Source organism: Pseudorca crassidens, chromosome 16 (assembly GCF_039906515.1).
Source record: "Pseudorca crassidens isolate mPseCra1 chromosome 16, mPseCra1.hap1, whole genome shotgun sequence".
Classification (NCBI taxonomy): domain Eukaryota; kingdom Metazoa; phylum Chordata; class Mammalia; order Artiodactyla; family Delphinidae; genus Pseudorca; species Pseudorca crassidens.
The window spans coordinates 47,649,367-47,671,428 of NC_090311.1; the positions used below are offsets into that span (position 1 = coordinate 47,649,367).

Genomic DNA, 22,062 nt, shown 5'->3' on the forward strand with positions numbered 1-22,062 from the left:
AGATATAATTTGCTATTTTTCCAGCCACTATAGGTATTTTCTCTTCCATTGTCCAAAAAGCAAGCCAAGACTTTCTGTTTATTGGCTCAGTGGCTCCTGTGTTACCTGCCTAATGATGGTATTGCCAGAAAACCACCAGGGCTGAGATCCTGGGAGAAGATCCAGAGCACGTTGGAGGATAGAGGCGAAGACACCGACACGGCATGCGGACGCTGCTTGATGCTAAGAGAGGGTATTCCTAGGTGGGAGGTGCTGGGGAATGTTCTGTAAACTGGACAGACAGGGGAGGGATTTTAAAAAGACAGACTGCCTGTCCTACCAGAATAGGATTACGGTAGAGAACAGATTAAATTAGATATAGAGAATTTAAGGAATGTGATGATTCTTACCCCAGAATTGTCGAGTAAAATTCATACATGCTGATGTGATGTTCTGTGGCAACATTATCTGCCAGCTCTTAACTGGGATGGAAGGTGGCAGAGAGAGCGTGGGCAAAGTCATGATTAAAAGTGACTGATCTCAAGTCGATATAGGAGAGTAGGAGAGAAAAGGGACGAGACAGGCTTCAACTGCCATGGGGACTTTGGGAACGCGGCCTGGTGACAAGCAGGAACTGCCACATTAATAAACTGTAAGTCGTCACCTCCATAAGTCATCTTGGCGTCTGTCAATTTGAATGGCTACAAAGCAACTTGCATCTACATCGATTTTTACCAAAATGAACTCCATCTTAAAAAGTTGACTTGGGAGATGTTTTCTTGTGCTTCTTCATAAAATTAATTAACTCTAATTTTTTTTCAAAATGTCTCTCTTGCTTATGAACAACGTGCTCACTATCAGTAATCATTCTGTTTGCGGCCATAGCCGAGGTTCCCAGAGAAGTGTGGGTGGGCCAGGGAAGACACACCAGTGTAGACATCCCAGGGGTCCTAGGCTTGACCTCACCACCTCTTGCCCTGCATCGCTTTGCACATCAGCTCATCATGGACCTCAATGCTCACTGCCATAAAGTCAGGGGATGGACTAGAAATGTAGAATCCCTTTCAATTCTAAATTTCTATTGTTTTAGTATAGTGCACTTATGCCTGTCAAACTGATTCCAAAGAAATTATAGAGCAATCCGACAAGTCAGAGGAGAACAGCTGTGCATCCATTTTAACAGATGTCGAAACCCTTGTGCGAAGCTGGTCTGTCAGGAATGAAGCCAGAACCGGGCGTTTCGTTCATTCCTCCCACGAAGGTCTGTCGAATGCCTGCTATTTGCCCACATTGCTCTAGCTGCTGGGGATACAGCAGCGAACAAAACAGCAAAGATCCCTTACGGAACTTACCTTCTAGTGATGGGAAATACAAGAAACAAGACAAATCAGTAAAAAAGAGTAAGCAAAACGGTGCAAAGTGCTCAAGAGAAGGGCAATAGAAAATGTTGGGGAGGGGAGGAAGGGTGCAAGTTGCAATTGTAGACAGGGAGTCAATGCCTGTCTTAAGTCCCAGTTTTTTCATCGTCCACAATGCCACACAACCTGGCTGGGCTGAGCAGACGCATGGCAAGCTGGGAAGGATCTGAGCACAAGTGGGGCAGTCCTGGGGTCTTATTCTTGTACTGCTTCTCCAGAACCCATGGTCTTAGGAAAGTCAGCTGACCTCTTGGAGTTCAGTTTCTTCTGTAGTAAAATGGGAATTAAGTATCTACCTCCTGTGGGACTTCTCTGGTGGCGCAGTGGTTGGGAGTCTGCCTGCCAAGGCAGGGGACACGGGTTCGAGCCCTGGTCTGGGAAGATCCCACCTGCCGTGGAGCAACTAAGCCCGTGTGCCACAACTACTGAGCCTGTGCTCTAGAGCCCACGTGCTGCAACTACTGAGCCCACACACCACAACTACTGAAGCCCGTGCGCATAGAGCCTGTGCTCCACAACAAGAGAAGCCACTGCAGTGAGAAGCCCGCGCACTGCAACAAAGAGTAGGCCCCGCTCGCCGCAACTAGAGAAAGCCTGCGCGCAATGAAGACCCAACACAGCCAAAATTTAAAAATCAATCAATTAATTAATTAATTTTTAAAAGTATCTACCTCCTGGGCATATCATGTGGATTAAATGACATAACATACATCATTGCATGGTGTGGAGTCTCAGATTCCAAGCCCATGAGGTGCCCTCTCCTGTCCCACATGGGACGGCAGCCCTTCTAATTAATCTTCTTCCCCACGTGGGACGGCAGGAGAGGGAGGCTCCCCAAAGCTTCAGCCCCCTTCTGGGCACAGCCTCCCGGTGGGCAAATTGTAGCCCCACGCAGCTCCCAAAGGGGCCCGGCCTGCAGGGCTCCTGACCTCCTTCACGGAGGGTGGGGCCTCCAAGCCTCACTGTAGAAATGGGGGTGCTTCTTTGTTGCCTCTGTGGAGCACTGCTGCTTCCTTCCAGATGCAGAGGAAACGGCTCAGAGGGTCCATCTCCTCTCCTCCAGCCCACTTTTCCTGCTGCAGCCAGAGGCCCCCTGGAAGGGTTTCTTGGAGCCGGCCCTCCAGGGCCCTGGTCTGAACTCCTTTCCTTCAATGCCTTCCTATGTCTCCATCTCAGAGGCCCACCTCCCCACTAAGTCTGCCCCACCTGGGCCTTGGAGCAGCCTCGGACACTACAGCTCAGGACCACCTTCTCCCCAGCACTGCCCTCCCTGTCTGAATCACCAGCTCCTGCTGGACTCTGAGGCTCAGCTCACATCCCCACCCCCCAGGAGGCCTCCAGGGGTACCCTCCTCCCCTACCCACAGGTCTGACTTGGGCACGCCCCCCGACGTGCCCAGCACCCCGGCACAGGCCTCTGTTCTGCATCTGTCGCACTGCACCCTAATCATCTCACACCCTGAACAAGGACTATGTTCGACTCACACAGTGGGTCGAACTCACTGTGCCCCCAGCAGGGCCTGGCACACAATCTGGCACAGCACAGGTGCCCAGGGAGGCCAAGAAATGAATGAATATACCTCTGGCTGTGGAGAATGGGTGGGAGGTGGGGGGAGTGGGAGAGAGAGGGACAGGTGTGGGCTGGGCCAGGGGGGACATGCAGCTGCCTCGGGCAAGGTGGGAGCCTGCCGTGGAGATGGAGAGGGGATGCGGAGTCTGCGGGTGTTTGGATGGCTGGCTCGCTGCTGGCTGAGACCCCCACCAGCTCCTTCCCACCCACAAGTCTGAGCTCTGTGACCGAGGCCCCAGAGGAGGGGTTGGAAACTGCAGGTCAAGTGAACAAATCTTGAAAGTGAGGTGGAAACCACTCAAAAGAACTGCAGTGACTTGAAAGAAATTCCAACAAAGGGCTTTCACACAGACTGGCTTGTGTTACAGCAGAGTGTATGACCTGAGGTTTGCATTGTTAGGAATAAGGACAAATGTGGATAAACAGCATAGGTACTGAAACTCAACATGCATCAGATAGTAAACGGTACCCAGAACTCTCCCAGTCTTCACAATGTCTCAAGCCTTAAGGTTTTGTGCACGCTCACTTCCTGAGAGTTAAGGGGTGTGTGTGCGTGTATGTGTGCATGTATGCATTGTTTCGTTTTCCCATTTTCACGTATTCAGAACGTGAAGAACCAGGGACCAGGTGTTGGTTGAATTATTGGTCCCAATTCCGCCGGCCCCTGTAGGATTATACACTCACTCATGACCTCCCCGTTGGCCATATGCACACCTCACCCCTTAACTTTGGGCTTGGCCGCCTACTTGTATTAGCCGAGGGGACATTAGCGGAAGCAAGCCAAGCAGAGGCTTGAGCTGTGCTTGGATATTTGGACTTGTCCTGCTGTGCTCTTGGCGTAACCATGAGAGAAGCATGACCGGGCAGCCCAACAGTCCTGAGAGAGAAAGCAACCTTGGAGTCAAGCCCAGCTCAACCCCAGGCAACCCGCAGGCCCATGACTGAGACACAGCGGCTCTGCATTGTTGGCCACTGAAACTTTGTCACTTAACAATAGTTGACTAATCTGGATCATGCTAATAGTACTGTTTATTTTACTCTGTGATGACACTGCCGGGCACATGCTGGCCATTTCCCACACGTCTTCCCATACAATCCTGACAACATCCCTCAGACACAGGTGTCACCATCTCCATGTTTGCAGAGAAGTACGCTGGGACTCAGATAGCTAGAGCAATTTGCCCAGGCTCAGGGCCAGTATGTGAAAGGGCCAAGATCCCAGTCCAGGTCTGTCTGCCTCCAAAGCCCGTGCTGGGTGCCAGCCTTGCTTCCACATGGAGCGAGAGTTACGGTGACGGGAGCAGAGCCCTCACTCTTGAAAACGTCAGAAGCACTTGATGCCATTCGTCACCATACCCTGCCATTAGCAAAGCACATCATTTCACGACATTACTTCCTTTAAGCACGTCCCGGGGGCGGGTTGACTTTTTCCAATTATGACTGAGCTGTTCATCCTCAAACGCCCAAGGAGACGGCCCTGCGGACAACTGTGACCAGTCTTTTCGGGGGAAGGCCCCGTGAGCCATCTCAGCCTCAGGACCGCGTGCTGGACGCCCTTGTTCCAAACCACCTGTTAACTGTGAGAAGTCATGTGCCGGGAGAGATGGTGGCGCTCGCGGAAGTACTCGTGGCAAACGGGGCACGTGAGGGCCTCTTCTCTCAGCCTCTTAGAATGCAGGTCGGGCCCCACGTGCTCCTTTTTGTGGTGGGACCGCATGTGGAAGACCAGGTCGGAGGTCAGGCGGAAGGAGAGGTTGCACTTGGCGCACCAGTTCTGGGTGGACAGGCCCAGGGAGGTGAGCGTGGGGGGCAGCAGGGCCCAAGAGGCGGTGGAGGAGCACGACGGAGGTGTGGGCACCTGGGCCGTGGCATGCTTGAGCCACAGCATGGGGTCACCCAGGAAAGTGCTGCAGAGAGGAGCATTTGGTGCCACCCTTTGCAGGCTCCAGAAATCACCCACCAAAAGCTTGGAGTTGGAAAGTCGACCCCAGCAACTGACATCCACTGTGTTGATGAGTCCCAGCAGCTCCCCCAGGGTGTCTACGGGTCCGCCTGCCTGGAAGACGGAGGCTGGCCCCGGTCTCCCTGCTGGACTCCTGGTTGGCTTGCTGAAGGCACTTCTCTGCTCCCCATGGGCCCCACTGGGCCCCACTGAGAAGCAGGTGATGCTAGCCGGGTCCCTGGGGTTGTCCAGGGTCAGCTGCTGGGGGCCCGGCTGGCCTGCAGGGCCACTGTGCACCCTCTCCTGGGCCTGCCTGCCCCCAAGCCTCTTCTTGTGCCGAGGCACCTCCATGAAGGCGCTCTGCCCCTGTTCCCAGCAAGCCTTCCGGGGCCTCAGCTTTCCCAGCCTGAACTTGCCCGGGGCTGCTGACTGCGCCATCTCGGCACAGGCCTCATCCCGGCCACCGCTGCCCGGGGCAGCCTCAGAGCCCAGGCAGTTTGTTTTCTCCAGCAGCACTGGCTTGCGGCCCCAGCCCTGCTCGGGTTCACTAAGCCACCATCTGTTTTCAGCTGAAGGGCTCCGCAGAGCTCCCTTCCCGGCAGCCATGGGGACCGCAGGGCCTGGACCGGCTGAGCCAGGTGGATGCTCCAACAGCTGTCAGTCTCTGAGGCTTCTGGGCCCGGAGAGGGGCCGTGAGATTGAAGGGCTCCCCTGGTGCTTGGGTCGGCACACTCGGACCACAGGGCTCTGCAGAGAGAGGAAGCAAAAGGCAGTGAGAAGTGTGCTCTCCACTCAGGGAGGAGCACGCACGTTGTAGGAACTTATAGAAAGCCTTCTCTCACCTGGGACCTTGGTGTCTCAGGGCAAGTGCTGGTAGGAGCATGAACTCGGGGCAGACAAGTGTCCCTGTGAGTCCAGGCTCGGCCAGTCCTCAGCTGTGTGATATTAGACAAGCAGCCCTTCTAATTAATCTTGGCTAACTTGGCAAGAGACAGTTTTTGTCCTTTGCATCCAAAGAACCCTGACTACTACAGATGCAGCAACTCACCCTGACTCAGAGGACAACGCTTTCACCTCCAGGACTCCATCGGGGGGCGGGGGGGGGGAAAGACCACAGCGCGCAATGCTCCCACCCAGAGGCCAGGCTCAGTACTGCCCCCCATCTGTCAACCTCCAGGCAGCAGCTGCTATCTTTTAACAGCGGCACAAGGCTTCCACCAGTTAGTTTTGACTTGGTTGACAACTCTAATACGCTTGCACCCTGATTCACAGCAGATTATTTTCCTTGCTGCTCTGCATGCCAGCTTTCCTCACAAATCCTCACATGTGCTTGGACACTTTAAACCCCTGGACACGGGAGCTGCTGCAGCACAGGTGACCAGAAGGTAAAAGCTGGACAGTAACATCCAGACATGGCGGGTTGGGTCTGGAGCTGTTCCTGTTCCCTGCTCCCACACCTGGGGGCAGCCATCTCTCCACCAGGCCCTGCCCCTGCACCAAGTGTGGGTCTCCCTCTCCACTCTCCTGAAGTGACCACAACTGTTCTTCACACATTCATCCACTTGCTTCTCCTCTGCTCACCTGTCAACTGTCAAATGCCCTCTTGTGACCACCTGTTGGGCACTAACAGGTGAATCAGCTTCTGCTTTGCCCTTGAGGCGCTCACGGCTGCAGGGGAGACACACAATGGCCATAAGTGAGGGTGGTACCCAGGAGGAAAGGGAGCCATCAGCCCTTCTGGGAAGACATTCATCCCTGCCCTTCCCTGATCTGCTCCACCAGCAAGTTCTTAAGGCTTGCAAGCCCATCTTCAAGCGCTCCCTCAGCTTGTGAGAGGTTTGCTGGACCACACTCAGCTGAGTGTTCCGAGTTGTCATCATTAACAAATATGTCTCCTGAGCCCAGGAGGACCGTGAGGAGGGGACAGCTCCGCTCCTTCCTCACAGGAACATCACCTGAGTTCATCTTAGCTCCTTCCTCTTGCCCTGCCTCCTGCCCCACCTGGAAAAGGAAGCACAGGTGCCTGCCCTCCTTCTCACTATCTTGGCAACAGGAGTCTGTGACACATGTTTTGCATATGTCACCTCCTTCCATCTTCAGCACACATGGAGGGTCATCACCCTCTTTCACAGATGAAGAGGACCCAAGTCCTGCAATACTAAGCATCCTGCCCCATGTCGCCTGCAAGGATGAGGCGCAGCTGGGATTGAAACCCAAGTGTGTGTCGCCAAGCCTGCTTTGGTTGCACTGGCCATGTCGCCCTCCCAGAGCCCCCAGAGGTGAACACCAAGTCAACCATGTGACCCAAACACCAAATGAGGGCATGTTGAGGGTTTAGGTCTCCTTTTCCTGCCTCCTCTCCGACTTCTCCCAAGCTTTTACCCCATCAAAAAGTCAGATTCTAGGGCTTCCCTGGTGGCGCAGTGGTTGAGAGTCCGCCTGCCGATGCAGAGGACACGAGTTCGTGCCCCGGTCCGGGAAGATCCCACATGCCGCGGAGTGACTGGGCCCGTGAACGATGGCCGCTGAGCCTGCGCGTCCGGAGCCTGTGCTCCACAATGGGAGAGGCCACAGCAGTGAGAGGCCCACATACCACAAAAAAAAAAAAAAAAAAAAAAAAGTCAAATTCTTTGTCTAACCTCTGAGCTTTAAACAGCTCCTGAGGAAACACATGCCAGACCTACCTTTCAGCCCATTCCTATGTGAGCCTGGTCTCGAGCTTTGTCAACCTGTAAGGACTTACAAGACTGGCCACCAGGGAGAGCTGAGCCTCTCGTAACATCCTTTCCAAACTGAGTCCTCAAAGGGGATGCCACTGACATCAGAGATCAGTGCCCACCAATGTTCCTTGAAGAGGAAGAGGCAGTCACATCACTCCACCAGCTGACCCTGAGATGTCCTTCCCACCTCTCTCAGCCTCGAATTCCCATCACCTGGGATTGGGCTTAATTATCTCCACAGTCCTTTCCAGATGTACCAGTGTATGACTCCAGCTGGGATGAAGCCACTTCTCCCCCTTTGTCAAAGAATAACTGGTCTGCTTGAAGCCCTAATGCTGAGCTCACAAAGACACACACACACACAGGCACACTCATACCCTCACACACTTTCACAACACATACACACTCACAATCTCATATACACATACACTCACATACATACAGTCACACACACTCAAACACATACACATACTATCACACACTCAAATGCACATACACCATCACACAAACTCCCCCTTTCTCTCGCTCTCTCACTCTCTGTCTCTCACTGCTCTCCAGATAACAGTTTAGAACCACCTGATGTATCCCACGCCCAGGCAGGAGGCTGCCCTGCTGACCCTGGTCCGGCTGCACCCCTGCAGCCCTCTGCACACAGCCCCGCTGCACTACCCTCACAGCTTAGGCAACCTTGTCCAACCACAGCCATGTAGACCCCATTGACAGAACCGTCCAGAGTGCCCTGAGCCACAGATGGGACAACCTTCTCAGGGGCAAAATTTGGAACATGTGGTCTTACTTCAGGATGGAATGTTTGCTTCATTTATAAAGGATGCTTCATGATATAAATATGCAACTCACCACTTATTGACTATGTAAGCGTCTACATGCCAGAGATGCCAAGAGCTTAACGCATCTTATTTCATGGAGTTTTCACAACAACCACGTGAGGAAATTTGCAGGTCTCAACCCAAATGTGTTCATCTCCAACCTGCAAGTGCTATAGTGCTAAACGCTGTGCTCCTCCAGCTTGTTGCAGATCTGGCCAACTGCCGAATCCGCCCCAAATCGCTTCTGTCAATGCTACCGTCCAAATCTTAATAATGATAATGAGAACAAGGAGGAGGAGGAAGAAAAGGAGGACACCGAGGTACTGGCCTGCCAGGGGACCCCAGCATGCTGCCCGCGCTCCCTGAGGGCCACCACTCTCACATGCACCAGCGCTGCTGGGTAAGGTCACTCAGGCAAACGCAAAGAATGTCCTACCAAACTCCATCTGGGGCCCCATCTAACCTCAGTCCACTCCATCTGCGGCCATCACCAGATGGAAGTCTTTCAGTGGAAGATGATGTGAGTCTGCCGTGGCTTGTTCCTGGGGAGCCCTGCCAGCTCTTTTTTTTTTTTTTTTTTTTTGCGGTACGCGGGCCTCTCACTGTTGTGGCCTCTCCCGTGTGGAGCGCAGGCTCTGGACGCGCAGGCTCAGCGGCCATGGCCCACGGGCCCAGCCGCTCCGCAGCATGTGGGGTCTTCCCGGACCGGGGCACGAACCCGTGTCCCCTGCATCGGCAGACGGACTCTCAACCACTGCGCCACCAGGGAAGCCCCGCCCTGCCAGCTCTTAATGCTCATCTCCTCTTGTCGAGAGATCGCAGGCTCTCTCCCAGGGTCAACATCCGACTTTGAGCCTCATCCAGCTCCAGGCTACATGCACCTCTGCCATGGTCCTCAACTCCTCTCAGGTGACCTCTGCAGATGTGTGGGTCACTCCTGGCCCTGGACAGTGAGTTCTGGGTCAGGAGACCACATGCACAGCTGCTCAGGGCTGCCTCTGTCCCCCTTTCCTACATGGACCTACCAACGCCCTTTGCAACTGGAGGCTGGTTCTCTGTCCAGACAATCGCTGGGCAAAGCAGAGCTGCTCCCTCCTCTTTCTCCCTCCACAGACACCAGCGGTTCTGGCAGCGAGTGGATCTATGCAGCCCTTGTTCTTTTGCTCCCATCCAGTATTAAAAGACCTTTGCTGTCCTCCAGTCCCCTCAATAGCCTCAGTTCATTCTGGGCTCTCACCCCCTGACACGATTTACTCATCCTTGTCGCTCTATTGTGTGTGTCCTGAGAAGGGACTCTTCTTGTCTTCCTTGGTTCTTTCAGTCTGAGCTCAGCAAGACAACCCTCTGAGTCACACAGACATCCTTCAGTACCACCCACAGTCTTCCTATTGAAAGAACCTGATTTCAATTCCAGGCTCTGAACCTTTTCCCAGCCCTCAGATGATCTTGGCAATCTTCTGAAACTGAGCTCCCCAAGCCAACAGGGTGTCTGACCATGTCCCATCTTCCCTGTCGATGGGGATACTTCCGCCTCGGGGTTCAGTCCTCCTGGGCCACCAACCATGATTCTACTGACCAAAACATGAAGTTCTCTGAGAAATGATACCTCACCCACCCCATAGCATAAAAGCACTTGTTTCTCTGTTTATTATCTATTCCTAGAAAACAGGAATCATTGCTTCATCTGAGAAGCACGGGCCACATTCTACCTTCCTGTTCATGTTCTAACCAAGCCGTCCCAGGAACCTTCCAGCCTCACATCCACATCGAGGTTAAGTGTGTGGGTTCTAGGGTCAGAATGCCTGGATGAAATACAGCTCTGCTCTTACCAATCACATGACCTTGGGCAAGGTGCTGATCTTCTCCCTGCCTCTGTTTTCTCATCATGGATCACCTTGGTGCCCACCTCATCAGGTGTTTGTGAAGATTAAATGGATTAACATGTCTAGAGTGCTAAAGAGCCTGGCTCAATAAATGACAGGTAGCATCAATTTATTATCGCACTAGTTCTGAAGGTTAGAGACAGCCTCAGGGTTGCCTACCCTCCATTCATGCCCCTCCAGGGACCAGTGCACAAGAGTGTTTAACAAGTGACCAAGTGGCCTGGGCAGTTTTCTCCTTCCCCCTCCCTTTACAGAAGAACTCTTTGCAAACAACTGAACGACAGTATGTTACTGAGATGTCTGCAGATACTTACCACCCCAAGTCAGCTGGTCAGCCTCCAGCTGTCCCAAGCTGCAGCTCAGAAATTAGGTCTTATTTAGTGACACCATCTACACCAACAGTGCCTTCCTGCACTGCCTTCCTCTTCAGCTAAAACAAGTGAGAACAGAAAAAAATCTCCTGTGCCCCAATTCTTTGGTTTCCCCAGACTCTGGAGATGCTTCTCACACCTTTTTGGAAGATTTCTAAGGATAATTAATCATCCATCTACCTCTTCTACATGTGGACTGTGAGGTGCTGTGTTTTCCTGAAAAGGAAAACACACATGTTTTCTAGACATCCTCCTAGCCCTAGAACCCTGAGAAAACGAAAAATTGCAGAGTTGTCCAGGCCTTCCTGGAGGCTGGCTGGTGGTGCCACGAGGTGGGAAAGAGGACTTCCCAGGCAGCCCTCGAAGGCTCCATGTTCATCTATGCCCACATCCCCCTAGCAGCAATGCCTGCTATGTCCAAGCAAAACCAAATGCAGGATTCTCAGGATGTAACCAGCTCCCAGGCCCACTGTGGGGTCAGCTGTGGCCCTAACACCACTTGGCCACATGGACCAATTCCTGTGGCAGCCTTCAGAGGAAAAGGCCATGGTTTGTACAATAGACTACTCAGCCAGACTCTACAATAGCATCATTAGCTAGAAAGAAGAGATGCAGCCTATTGAAGAAGGAAAAAAAAATCTAAAAGCACTGCAGCTCAAGACTTAGCCTTGAATCCAAAAAAAAAAGAAAAAAGATGTGAGCATCTGTTTTAAAGAAAAGTTGTCACCTATTTTTTGAAAAAGATATCTGCTAAGCAAAGCAGACATGATGGTTCTAAATCATTGGAAAAGCATTCCTTCCCCCTCCCCTCCCAAAATTCTAATACATGGGAAGTCAGTGGTTAAATGATGTGAAAGACAATTTAACTCTTCAATCCAGAGAACAGTCTCCCAAATCATGCTTATACCTATGAATGTGTCCAACGTTCTTTGATACAAAGTGGAAAAAAATTTCTTTCAATAAACACACTGAAATCCTCTTCCATCATTTTTAATTTTTGTTCAATTCTGTGTGATTTATCCATTGACAAATTTCCTCTTGCATATCAACCAAAAAGTTAAATAAGCTGAATTATCACTAAAAATCATAACAAACTCAAAGGACAGGTTAGATTAATTATAAGAACAAAAAGCTTCAAGTGTTGAGCAGTAATTAGCAGCTTTAAAACCAAACAAGTTTTCTTTTTCCAGCTTAATATATATATATTATGTATGTGCGTGTTTGAACATACAGTTATACATGACATAAGAATATCATCAAATAATGAAATCATGTCTCTCTGATAAGATTATATTTTTAAGAAGCAAAAAATTGCTTTGCTATTTAATACTTTCTACTTTATTTCTCACAAATGAACCAGATTTGTTTTTCTGTATTTCTTCACTTAGTATGTATCTAAGACAATCTTTGATATGATGATGAAATATTTTCACTGTGTACACAAAAACATTAATTTCCAAATACCACAATAATTGTTATAAAAAGTCTGAATCAGTTAACAGTAATTATGGAACCTAATTTTTGCACACCACCAGCATTGACAAGTATATACTTTAGAAATTTATAGTTAATTTCTTATTTCAACTCTCACCCAAATGTTTCACATGCAAAGCCCTGGCCTATTGTCTTCCCACAACTGCTCTCTGAGTCCCACCCTCATTCTCCCCACCAACCTAGCCTTGCACTGCCTCCACAGAAGGATGGTGTGGGGCCCCATGTTCCCTAAATGATCCTGCAAGATTTAGCTTCCTGGTGCTGTCTGTGTCTGTAACTAAAGGCAAAATGCCAAGAAAAGGATTCATTCAAAGCCTTGTCTCTAAAGCCAAGTATTTCTTTCAGCTCACCCTGAAAACTCAGAGATTTACAACTTGATCCTTCATGTATTTTTCCCACAACAGGCACTGAACAGGTTACATGCCCAGATCTTTGGATATAATCTGTTGGAGAAAGGATCTGGGGCAAATGCATCATTATTACCCTCGTGCCCAGTACAAGCCCTGGCTGAGAATAATGGAGCGGCACAGGGTGGGTGAATGGAAGAATTAAAAGAATTGCAGCCCAAAAAAGTTGACCTAGCAGAAAAAACAAAAATCCAAGGTGGAATTCTTGATGGGGGGAAGGAAAAAGGGAAGAAGTGGGGAGGAGAGAGAGAGAGGGGGAGAGAAGAAGAAGAAAAAACAGAGAAAGGGAAAGACAGGGGACACAAGTAATAAAAAGATTGGTAGGAAAAAGTGAGACAGATGAGAGAAAAATACAGAAGAGGCAAGGAGACAAAAGACAGAGGCAGAGGGCAGGGACCGGAGTAGCACGGGAGGAAAAAAAAAAAAGAAGGAGCGATGGAGAAAGCTGATGACAGAGGAAAGAGAAGAACCGGGCAGTCGAGGGCAGAACTGAGAACGTGCCCTGGGGAAAAGCCAGTAGAAATGAGATGACTCCCGACCCCCACGCCCACTCGCGGGTCCGTCCCGGGGGCAGGACAGCGCGTCTCACCTCGGCTCTCGCGCGGCGCTGGGCGCTGGGGACGCGCTGGCAGCCCCGGCCGCCTCCAGGTCGGGGCAGTGACACACGGGTCGGAACTTGGCGCGCGAGCCCTGCGGGGCCGGTCAGACCCCGCCTTCCCGAGCTGCCCCCGCCTCTGGGGCGGGGCCTCGGGCACCGCCCCGTTCCTAGGGGTCCGCGGGCCTTAGGGGAGGGGCCTGTGAGTGGGCTGAACCCGCAGAAAGGGGCGCCTAGGAAACCCGCTTCCCAGGCACCACCCGGAGCAGATCTGGACGCCGGAATGCACGCCGGCTCCGCGCCCACTCGGCTGGGCCCAGCCCTCCCGCGAGTCCAGCTCCGCAAACCCCGGCCCGCCGTCCCCGCTGGTTCAGGCCTTGCCCCGCGCCTCCCAGGTGCGGGACTGAGGAGGGTGCCCTGGCGCGGACCTGCCTTTGGAGGTGGCCCTCGGGCCACGGCGGAGGCTGCACTTACCGCTGCTCACTCGCCCTGTGCGCCGCGACTTCTACCCTCTTGGGTCTCGGGGACCCGGGCAACAGCCTGGTTGTCAGTGCAGGTGTTCCGTGTCCTGCGACTGCGGCTCCTCCGTGCAGCCCAGAGACCCCATCAGCGCGTTGGACTCTCCTTCCGCCTCCAGGCTGAGCGGCCACGAAAGCTCCATCTTTGTGGCGCACTGAGAAACTTCCAGACTTCACTGGAGCTGATCCTCGGCCTCTCAGCCTTTCCTGAGCCTCCTCAGTTCTGAAATGGCAGCATTGTGCCAAATAATGGTGAGTTCTGTGACTTCACAGAATGCAAAGGTGTCAGGGAACTTAACTACCCATGGAGGGTGGGACAGGTCAGGGCTAAAGCGTGGGGACAGGAGGGAATGCCTTCTAAGTGACTACATTCACGCCAGGTCTTGGACTACCTAGGACATTTCCCTGTAGTGAGGGTGAGAGGAGATAGGAGTGGGGGGGGTGGTCTCAAGTAACCAGAATTGTTGCAGTGGCAGCCAGGTGTATGAGTCACATTGTTTGAGCCCAGAAGAGGGGCAGAGCAGGCTAGATAGGGGAAGAGAGAATCCTTGAGGGACTGAGAGGGAGCCCTGAGTCCCCGCTCCTTCCTTCCTTCCTTCAGTCACTCAGTAACTGTTCCGGTTGCCCCTGAGAGGAGAGGGTGTGGAGACATAAGCAGACAAAGCTCTGTGCTTTTCCCAAAGGGTTGGGAGCATATATCACACAGATAAGATTGTAAAGGAACAAAATTATGATGAGTCTGAGGTGGGCAAAGTGAGATTCAGAACAGACGGTAAAGCTCTGAGTAACGGTCCCCAAAACAAAAATTTTCTTCTGTGAAGAGAACCCATTAATGAATATGGACATGAGAGATCAAATCCCAAATGTGCCGCTCACTCAGCCTTAGTGAAATTATAGATGTTTAGGACAAACCTTGAAAATAATCTGTCCACTTAGAATCCTGTATCTAACTGAACTGTTGTTCAAGAGTGAACACAGAACAGAGATATTTTCGAGGTACAAAGCCTAAGTTGAACACCCTTACAAGCTTGGTGAAGGAACCACTGAAGAATGTATTTCAGAAGCAAGGAAACTGAACCCAGATGAAAGGACAGAGAGTCAAGAAACCATGACTGGAAGTCCAAGATCAAGGTGTCAGCGGGGTTGGTTTCTGATGAGACCTCTCTTCCTGGATTTCAGGTGGCCACCTTCCTTCTGTGTCACCCACTGCCTTTTCACTGTGACTGTGTGAAGGACAGCACTGGTGTCTCTTCCTTTTCTTATGAGGACACTAGACCTATAGGATTAGGGCCTAATACTTATGACCTCACTTAACCTTAATCATATCCTGAAAGGCCTGACGTTAAGGATTAGGGCTCAATATATGAATTTGGGAGGAAGGGCACAATTCAGTCCATAGCATTCAGTAAATATTAAATAATTGTATCAGTAGTTTAAAGACTTTACACAAAGAAAACACCAGATATAGGAGATATCATACCAAATATTCAAGAAGCAGACGATTGTGATCACATTCAAAGTCTTCCCAAAGACAACATAAAACACTCCCAAGTGCATTTCAGGAGGCTAGACTTATGTAATATCAAATCCAGATAAGAGCAGCACAAAAATAGGAAATTACAGGCCAACCTCTCTCCTGAGCATAGGCAAAAAAAATCTAAACTAATACTAAATTCAATCAGCAGTGTTTAAAAAATATCATGGCCAATCTGGGTCTATTTACAATATGTTAATACTGTTTCAGATGCATTAATTTAATTAGCCATATTAATATATTACTGGAGAAAAATATATACTTCTCACAAAATATACAGAAAATTTTAGATAAAATCCAGGACTTGTTCATGATATCTAGCACACCAAGAATATTAGTGAAATACCGTTATCTGATAAAGGATTTCTACCAAAAGCTTTCAATAAATATCATTCTTTTAATTTTTATTTATTTATTTATTTTTGCGGTACGCAGGCCTCTCAACTGTCATGGCCTCTCCCGTTGCGGAGCACAGGCTCCGGACACGCAGGCTCAGCGGCCATGGCTCACGGGCCCAGCCGCTCCGCTGCATGTGGGATCTTCCCTGACCGGGGCACGAACCCGTGTCCCCTGCATCGGCAGGCGGACGCTCAACCACTGCACCACCAGGGAAGCCCAATAAATATCATTCTTAATGGTGATGTGTTAGAGGCATTCTCTTTAAAATCAAAAATGCCTCCATCATAGCTCTACTCGTTGAAGAAGTAATCAAGACAGTGGTTGTTTTTTTTATTTTTATACTGACCCAATGGATTTTACAGTTAAATTTTTAGAATGAGAGAGCTTAGCAAGTTGAGTGAATATATCAACCAATAAATACATTTCTTCACAATACCAATAAACAGTTTAAAACTCTATTTCAAAATGCCATTTACACTAGCAGCAAAAATATAAGGTATTTAGAGAAGGCACTTACAAAAGAAGTGAAGATCTTCATAGGGAAATATAAATGAAAAGCATTGAAAAAGACCTAAATAAATGAAGACAATGCCATGTTCACTGATAGGAGGAGTCCTGATGGCAGATTCACATCCCTCCAAATGTATCTGTATATATGTTGATATCATAAACAAACATCAAGAGGGTTTTGGTGGAGTGGAGACTTGAAGAGTTGATTCTAAAATTTGCATGAACGAGCAAATGGCCAACAATTACCCTAAGAAGAGTTAGGTGGGGTGATTTACCCTGTACTATCAAGGCTTGCTGTAGCACTCTGCGTATGTTAGGTTAGGTAACTGAACGCCGTGTGTATCAGGTTCTAGTGGGTTATCTTCTGTAACAAAACCCACCAAATCTAATCAGCTGAAAGCACAAACTTTATTTCCCACTCGTGTATCTCAGTGTCCCACATGTACATGTCCATCCCAGGTTCCCAAGAGGGAGCAGCACATCACAGTTACTCAGCTACCAGGGTGTTGGATTCACCTGAGTCACACCTGGATTCTTGAAGATTCTGTCCAGAAGTGGCACGTGTAACTTCTATTAACGTTTCCTTGGTGGAATCAAGGGCAAGCCTGCCATGAATGTGGCAGGGAAGCAGTCCTCCTCTGCAAGAGGAAGGGACAGCGAGGAGCAGTAATACAATCGTTCACAATACACAATAATTTAGACAGTGCGGTTTCGACACTTTCAGTATAAACCAATAGACGGATAAAGACAATGGAACAGAGAGCACAGACCCAGGCCCACAACTATATGGAATTTGAAACACATCAGAGGTGACATAGAAATCATGAAGGAAAACATGGAATAGACAACAAATGATGCTGGGACAATTTACTCTAAATATGGGAAACATGAAATCAGATCCCTGGCAAGAATCAGACTTATAAATTAATTCCAGATGGATTCAAGACATCAGTGTGAACTCTTTAAAACTTTTAAGATAAAATCTTTAAATCTTTTAAAACTTTAAAACTTTTAAGTTTTAAATCTTTAAAACTTTTAAGATAAAATCTGTTTCAGCTTAACAGGGAAGGATTTCTTAAATAAGATACAAACAGTGCAAAGCTTAACAGTTTCACTTAAAAGTGACAAATTCAACATTTGTCATTAAAATTAAGAACTTGTAAAATAATACATATATATACATAGAATACAAGAACATACATATATATGTGTATTCAGGAATACATATATATATATGTATTCAGGAATACATATATGTAAATACATATATGTAAATATATGTATTCCTGAATCACTTTGCTGTACACCTGAAACTGACACAACACTGTGTCAACTATACTTCAATAAAAAAATTAAGAACTTCTGTTTTATTAAAAGGCATTAAATAGAGTGAAAAAAGAGCCACACACTGAAGAAGATCTTTGCAACAATTGGTAAAAGATTAATATCCTAAATATACAAGGAATGCTAAGGAATCAATATGAAAGAAAAACAACTGAATTGGAGAATGGATACAGGCCGAAACAGGCATTTCACAAAGGAGGGAAAATGAATGACCTGAAATCTGTTGAATAGAAGACCAATCCCATCAGTAATGAGGGGAATGCAAATTAAGACCAAAACAGACGTTGAATCAGTAGAAAAATATATAAAAATATGACAATAGCAAGTGTCATGAAGGATGTGAAGCAAGGAAAACCTAATAGCCTCTAAGGGAGAAGTACACCAGATTCCGTCAATTCCAAATATCATTTATTTAAGATATTCCATTATTTAAAATATCACTCAAACAACAAGAACTACAAAAATCACCAACACAGTGCATTTTACCATTTGTAATTTTTGTATTTTCATTATACATATTGAAAGATCTATTTTAGACTTATTACAAATGACCTTTAGCATATATCACTCTTCTTTTGTGCATACAAAAGAAAACAAAATAAATTGGTTAAAGTATTTCTAAAAATTTTTACATTCACAGCCCGAGTTTTTGAAACACTTTTGACTTAAAGTTGTTAATGCCCAATGTTGATCCATGGAGGAGAGAGAGGCCATCCCCGCTCAGCCCTTTCTGATTTCTAGTCACAGAATTTGTGGGCATAATATAAAAGTTCTTGTTCTATGTCACTCAGTTTGTGGTGGTTTGTTAAGCAGCAGTAGATAACTGGCATGCCCTTCATTCACAAGGGACTTTGACATCCTTGCAGGACCTTCTTCCCCTTCTAGATCCTTCCATCCACTGGGTCACATGAATGACCACTGCAACACTCTACACTCCGAGTTCCTGGACCTCCTCCCCCACAGCGATGTCCTCATCTAAGCCACCACAGCTGCCCTCTTTCAGCTGACAAAAAGGCAGGATTTCTCCAGGATTTTAATGGCCACCTGAGAGGGTCTGGGATGAGGAACAAACGGAGGCCTCATCTTACTGCCCCTCCAAAGAGCCCCTGACTCCCCCCTGGGATTGTCAACAGGCAGGACACTGAGCAGAGCTGCAGGTCACAAAGTCACCATGCCAACCTTCCTGTCCATCATAAGGGACATCACAGGGAATTCTGCCTCCTTGGGGCTGGGGGCAGGCCGAGCAGGTAGTGGGCCATCCCCCAAGGCCAGCCATCTTTGCCTTTTCCGCCCTCAGGGCAGGTACAAGAGGAGGCTCACAGTGCCCCATCGTTAGAGGGCTGGAGGGGTGGAGGCTGCGGCCTGAGGTGGCCTGGAGTAGCCAGGGTCCAACGGGACTGTTGGTACAGCCAGGTAAATGGAGAGTGGCGGGCCCTGGATGCCCAGCCCTGGGCTCTTCCTGTTGCTGTTGCTGCCCCCTCCACTGCTGAGTGGAAGGAGCTTCCAGCATAGCATCCCGAACTGGAGAAATTTACACCACCTTGACCTTGGCTGGAGAACCATTCACCGCTACCTCAGCCCAGACTGGAGAAGCTTCCACAGGGGCACCAATCATCACAAGAGCAAAGCAAAAAAGTTGCATGACTGCAATGGTGTCTTCGATCTCTACTTCGTCTTGGATGCGTGAGTGGCTTCCCCATCTGGCCCCCATGCTTCTCAAGGCACCACTGTCACCAAGGTTACTGATGGCAAGAAGTGGTCCAGGGGGATCCCAGGCTCTGAGAGAGGGGAGGCAAGGACAGTCTTGGTCAGACCCAAGGAACAGACCTCTGTGGCCTCCTTGTTCCTGGACAGAAAGAAAGCCCCAGGCATTTATTTCCTGGGGCTCTTACTTCTGGAAAGGAAAAAGGTCACCATAAGGTTTCTCAATGGTTCTCAGTCTCTCCATCAACTTGGCCTGGATCTGTGACCTGCATGCCCCTTAAACAGCTGGAGGGGCAGGCAATTGCTAGGAGCTGCCTTCTCAGCAGTTGTGAGAAGCTCACAGTGCATTTGGGTTTCTTTTCTTTCTTTCTTTCTATTTTTTTTTTTTTTTTTACCCAAATAACCTCTGTTTTTACTGGGCCCCAGAGAGATTGGTATGTCATCTGTTAGGCATTCTCACAGTGTCACTGCTTAGAAAGTCCTTTGCTTTGCTGCTTTCTTTGACAACTTGGAGACCCACGTTACAATTTGTGTGCACTTTCAGAACAGTTTGGTCTGTCTGAGTGTGGCCCTGGGAAACCTGTGCTGTGCATTAACTACCTTCTGGCCCTCAAAGAAGGAAAGGGAGGGGTGAATCCTCAGGCTGGAGAGATTGCCTTGGTTCCATTTTCAACTCCTCTGTGGGGCTGAGGATAAAGTTTACTTATTTAGTAGTAACAGTGGCATGACTCTAATATCATTGACCTATTTTATGGTTTCCAAAGTCCATCACTGCACATCTGTTATCCTCAAAACAATCCTGGGAAGTAAAGTGGGAAGATATATGCATATGCAATCACCTGGAAAGGGGAACAGACTCCTAGAGGTTGGATGAGGTATGACAGAAGCTGGTGGGGGTGACAGGACTGAATCCTGCTGGATTCTGCAAGTGGGAGGAGGAGCTGAGGGTGTCCAGGGAAGGGACCTACACACCCATTTCCCAGCCCCAGGCCATCAGAGAAGAGTAGGCCTACAGCACGGCCATAGTGGGCCAGGCTAGGCTTGTCTGAAGCCACAGCAAATTCCTCAGTTCCAGAGAAATAACATTGTCTCTCTGGGAACTGTGCTCATTCAGTCTGGTTATAGAAAGCCTTGCTGTCTTCGAAACCATCTTGATGAGAATATTTGGAGGTTGAGGACAAATTCCCTCCTGATGTCCCCTGCTACTCTTGGGGAGGGGGGAATAATGACCACTGAGGAGGCAGCCCCAGCTTTGCAGTCAGGCAGACTCCACTCATCAGTCATGCGGCCTAGGGCAAGTCGCCTCACCTCTGTCTGCCTCAGTGTCCCCATCTGTACAATGGAGCCTTCACACCCACCTCACCAGGTTGTGATGGGGATGAAGGGGAGCTTATATGGTTTGCCCAGCATGTGTCAGATGCAGTCGTGGAGGAGGAGCATAAAATAAACTTCCAGGGAAGGCAGAGTCACACACCCTGGGAACTCCCCAGCACTGCAGGGGCCCCTGATCCAGCCCTTACTGCTTGGCTCGCTCTCTCCGCATGTGCCCTTTGTGGGGAGGTGGGATGTGGGTCAGACACCTCTGCTGGTGGCACTCCCAAGGTTCTCTGGATCTTTCATCCATTGGTGAGCAGTCTTATCCATTCTCTCATTCCCTTGTTCATCCACTCACTGAAATAATTACTGGAAAAATTCTATATGCCAGTCACTGTTTGGGGCAGTGGGGATAAGGCAGCAAACAAAACTTGAAAAAGTCCTTGTTCTCTTGGAGCTTTCACTGTAGGAGACAAGAAATAAATCAAAGAGGAACTAGGGTATTAGATGGGGATAAATCAGGACTGGGGGGAAATCAGGACAGGAGGATGAGAAGTGCTGAGGGAGGATCAGAAGTGCTGAAGAGGTGCTCAGGAAAGGCTATGCTGACAGACTGGGGCAGTGTCGGGGAGGCTCTGGTGATTTTTGAGCAGAGGAGGTGTGTGATTGGATTATGTTTAAAAGGGTCACAGTTGAAGGGTGCAAGAATAGAGCCTTCCGGGAGACCAGTGAGGGGCCTGATGCAGGGATCCAGGGAGGATATGATGGTGGTGTGGACCAGTAGGTATGGGTGGCAATGATAAGTGGACAGATTCTGGAGCTATTTTGAAATTAGAGGCCACAGGAATCCAGAGAGTGTGGATGGGGGGAAAGCCAGGTGTGTCCCTAGATTGGGAATAGGGGGTAGGGGATTAAAGCAGTTTCGTCACCATGTCTTCATCATTATGTGAATAAGTATTATTATCCCTGTTTTATAGATGAGGCAAGGAGGTAGCTCAAGGCCTGGGGATGACCCACCAAAGCCTCCATATAGAATACACGGATCCAGAATTTGAACTCTGGAATCTTAGTCTTTGTTTTCAACAGTTTGATTATAGTGTGCCTTGATGTGGATCTTTTTATTTTATTGCATTTGGAGTTAGTTGAGATTCTTGGAATTGTACAATCATGTCTTTCATCTAATTTTGGACATTTTTGGATGTTATTTTTTCAAATAATGTTTCTGCTTCTTTTTCTTATTTGCTTCAGGAATTCATACAATATGTTTGTTGGTCTGCTTAAGCGTGTCCTACAGGTCCCTTAGACTCCGACCACTTTTATTCATTCTTTTTTCTTTATGCTCCCAACACTAAACAGTAGCAATTGTCCTATCCTCCACTTTGCTGATTCCTTGCTCTGCCTAGTAAAATTTGTTATTGAACCACCCTAATGAATTTTTCAATTTATTATTACACTTTCTGCTCCAAAATTTCTGCTTGGTTTTTTAATAATTTATGTTCTTGGTGATATTTATTTTGCTCATATATCATTATCC

At 48.8% G+C, this 22,062-nt stretch overlaps 1 protein-coding gene across 1 annotated transcript; it reads right to left on the reverse strand.

Moving 5' to 3' along the window:
• Positions 1-1,397: 1,397 nt before the first annotated feature.
• Positions 1,398-13,315, reverse strand: ZNF488 (zinc finger protein 488). Its single transcript, XM_067710266.1, has 2 exons — positions 13,200-13,315; positions 1,398-5,655 (listed from the first exon to the last, which is right to left on the reverse strand). The coding sequence occupies exon 2, from the start codon at positions 5,512-5,514 to the stop codon at positions 4,540-4,542; it is 975 nt and encodes a 324-aa protein (XP_067566367.1). The 5' UTR covers positions 5,515-5,655; positions 13,200-13,315; the 3' UTR covers positions 1,398-4,539.
• Positions 13,316-22,062: the final 8,747 nt, after the last annotated feature.

Excerpts from the sequence above, each read along its gene's own strand:
- ZNF488 (XM_067710266.1), bottom strand. The coding sequence starts at position 5,514 with ATGGCTGCCGGGAAGGGAGCTCTGCGGAGCCCTTCAGCTGAAAACAGA.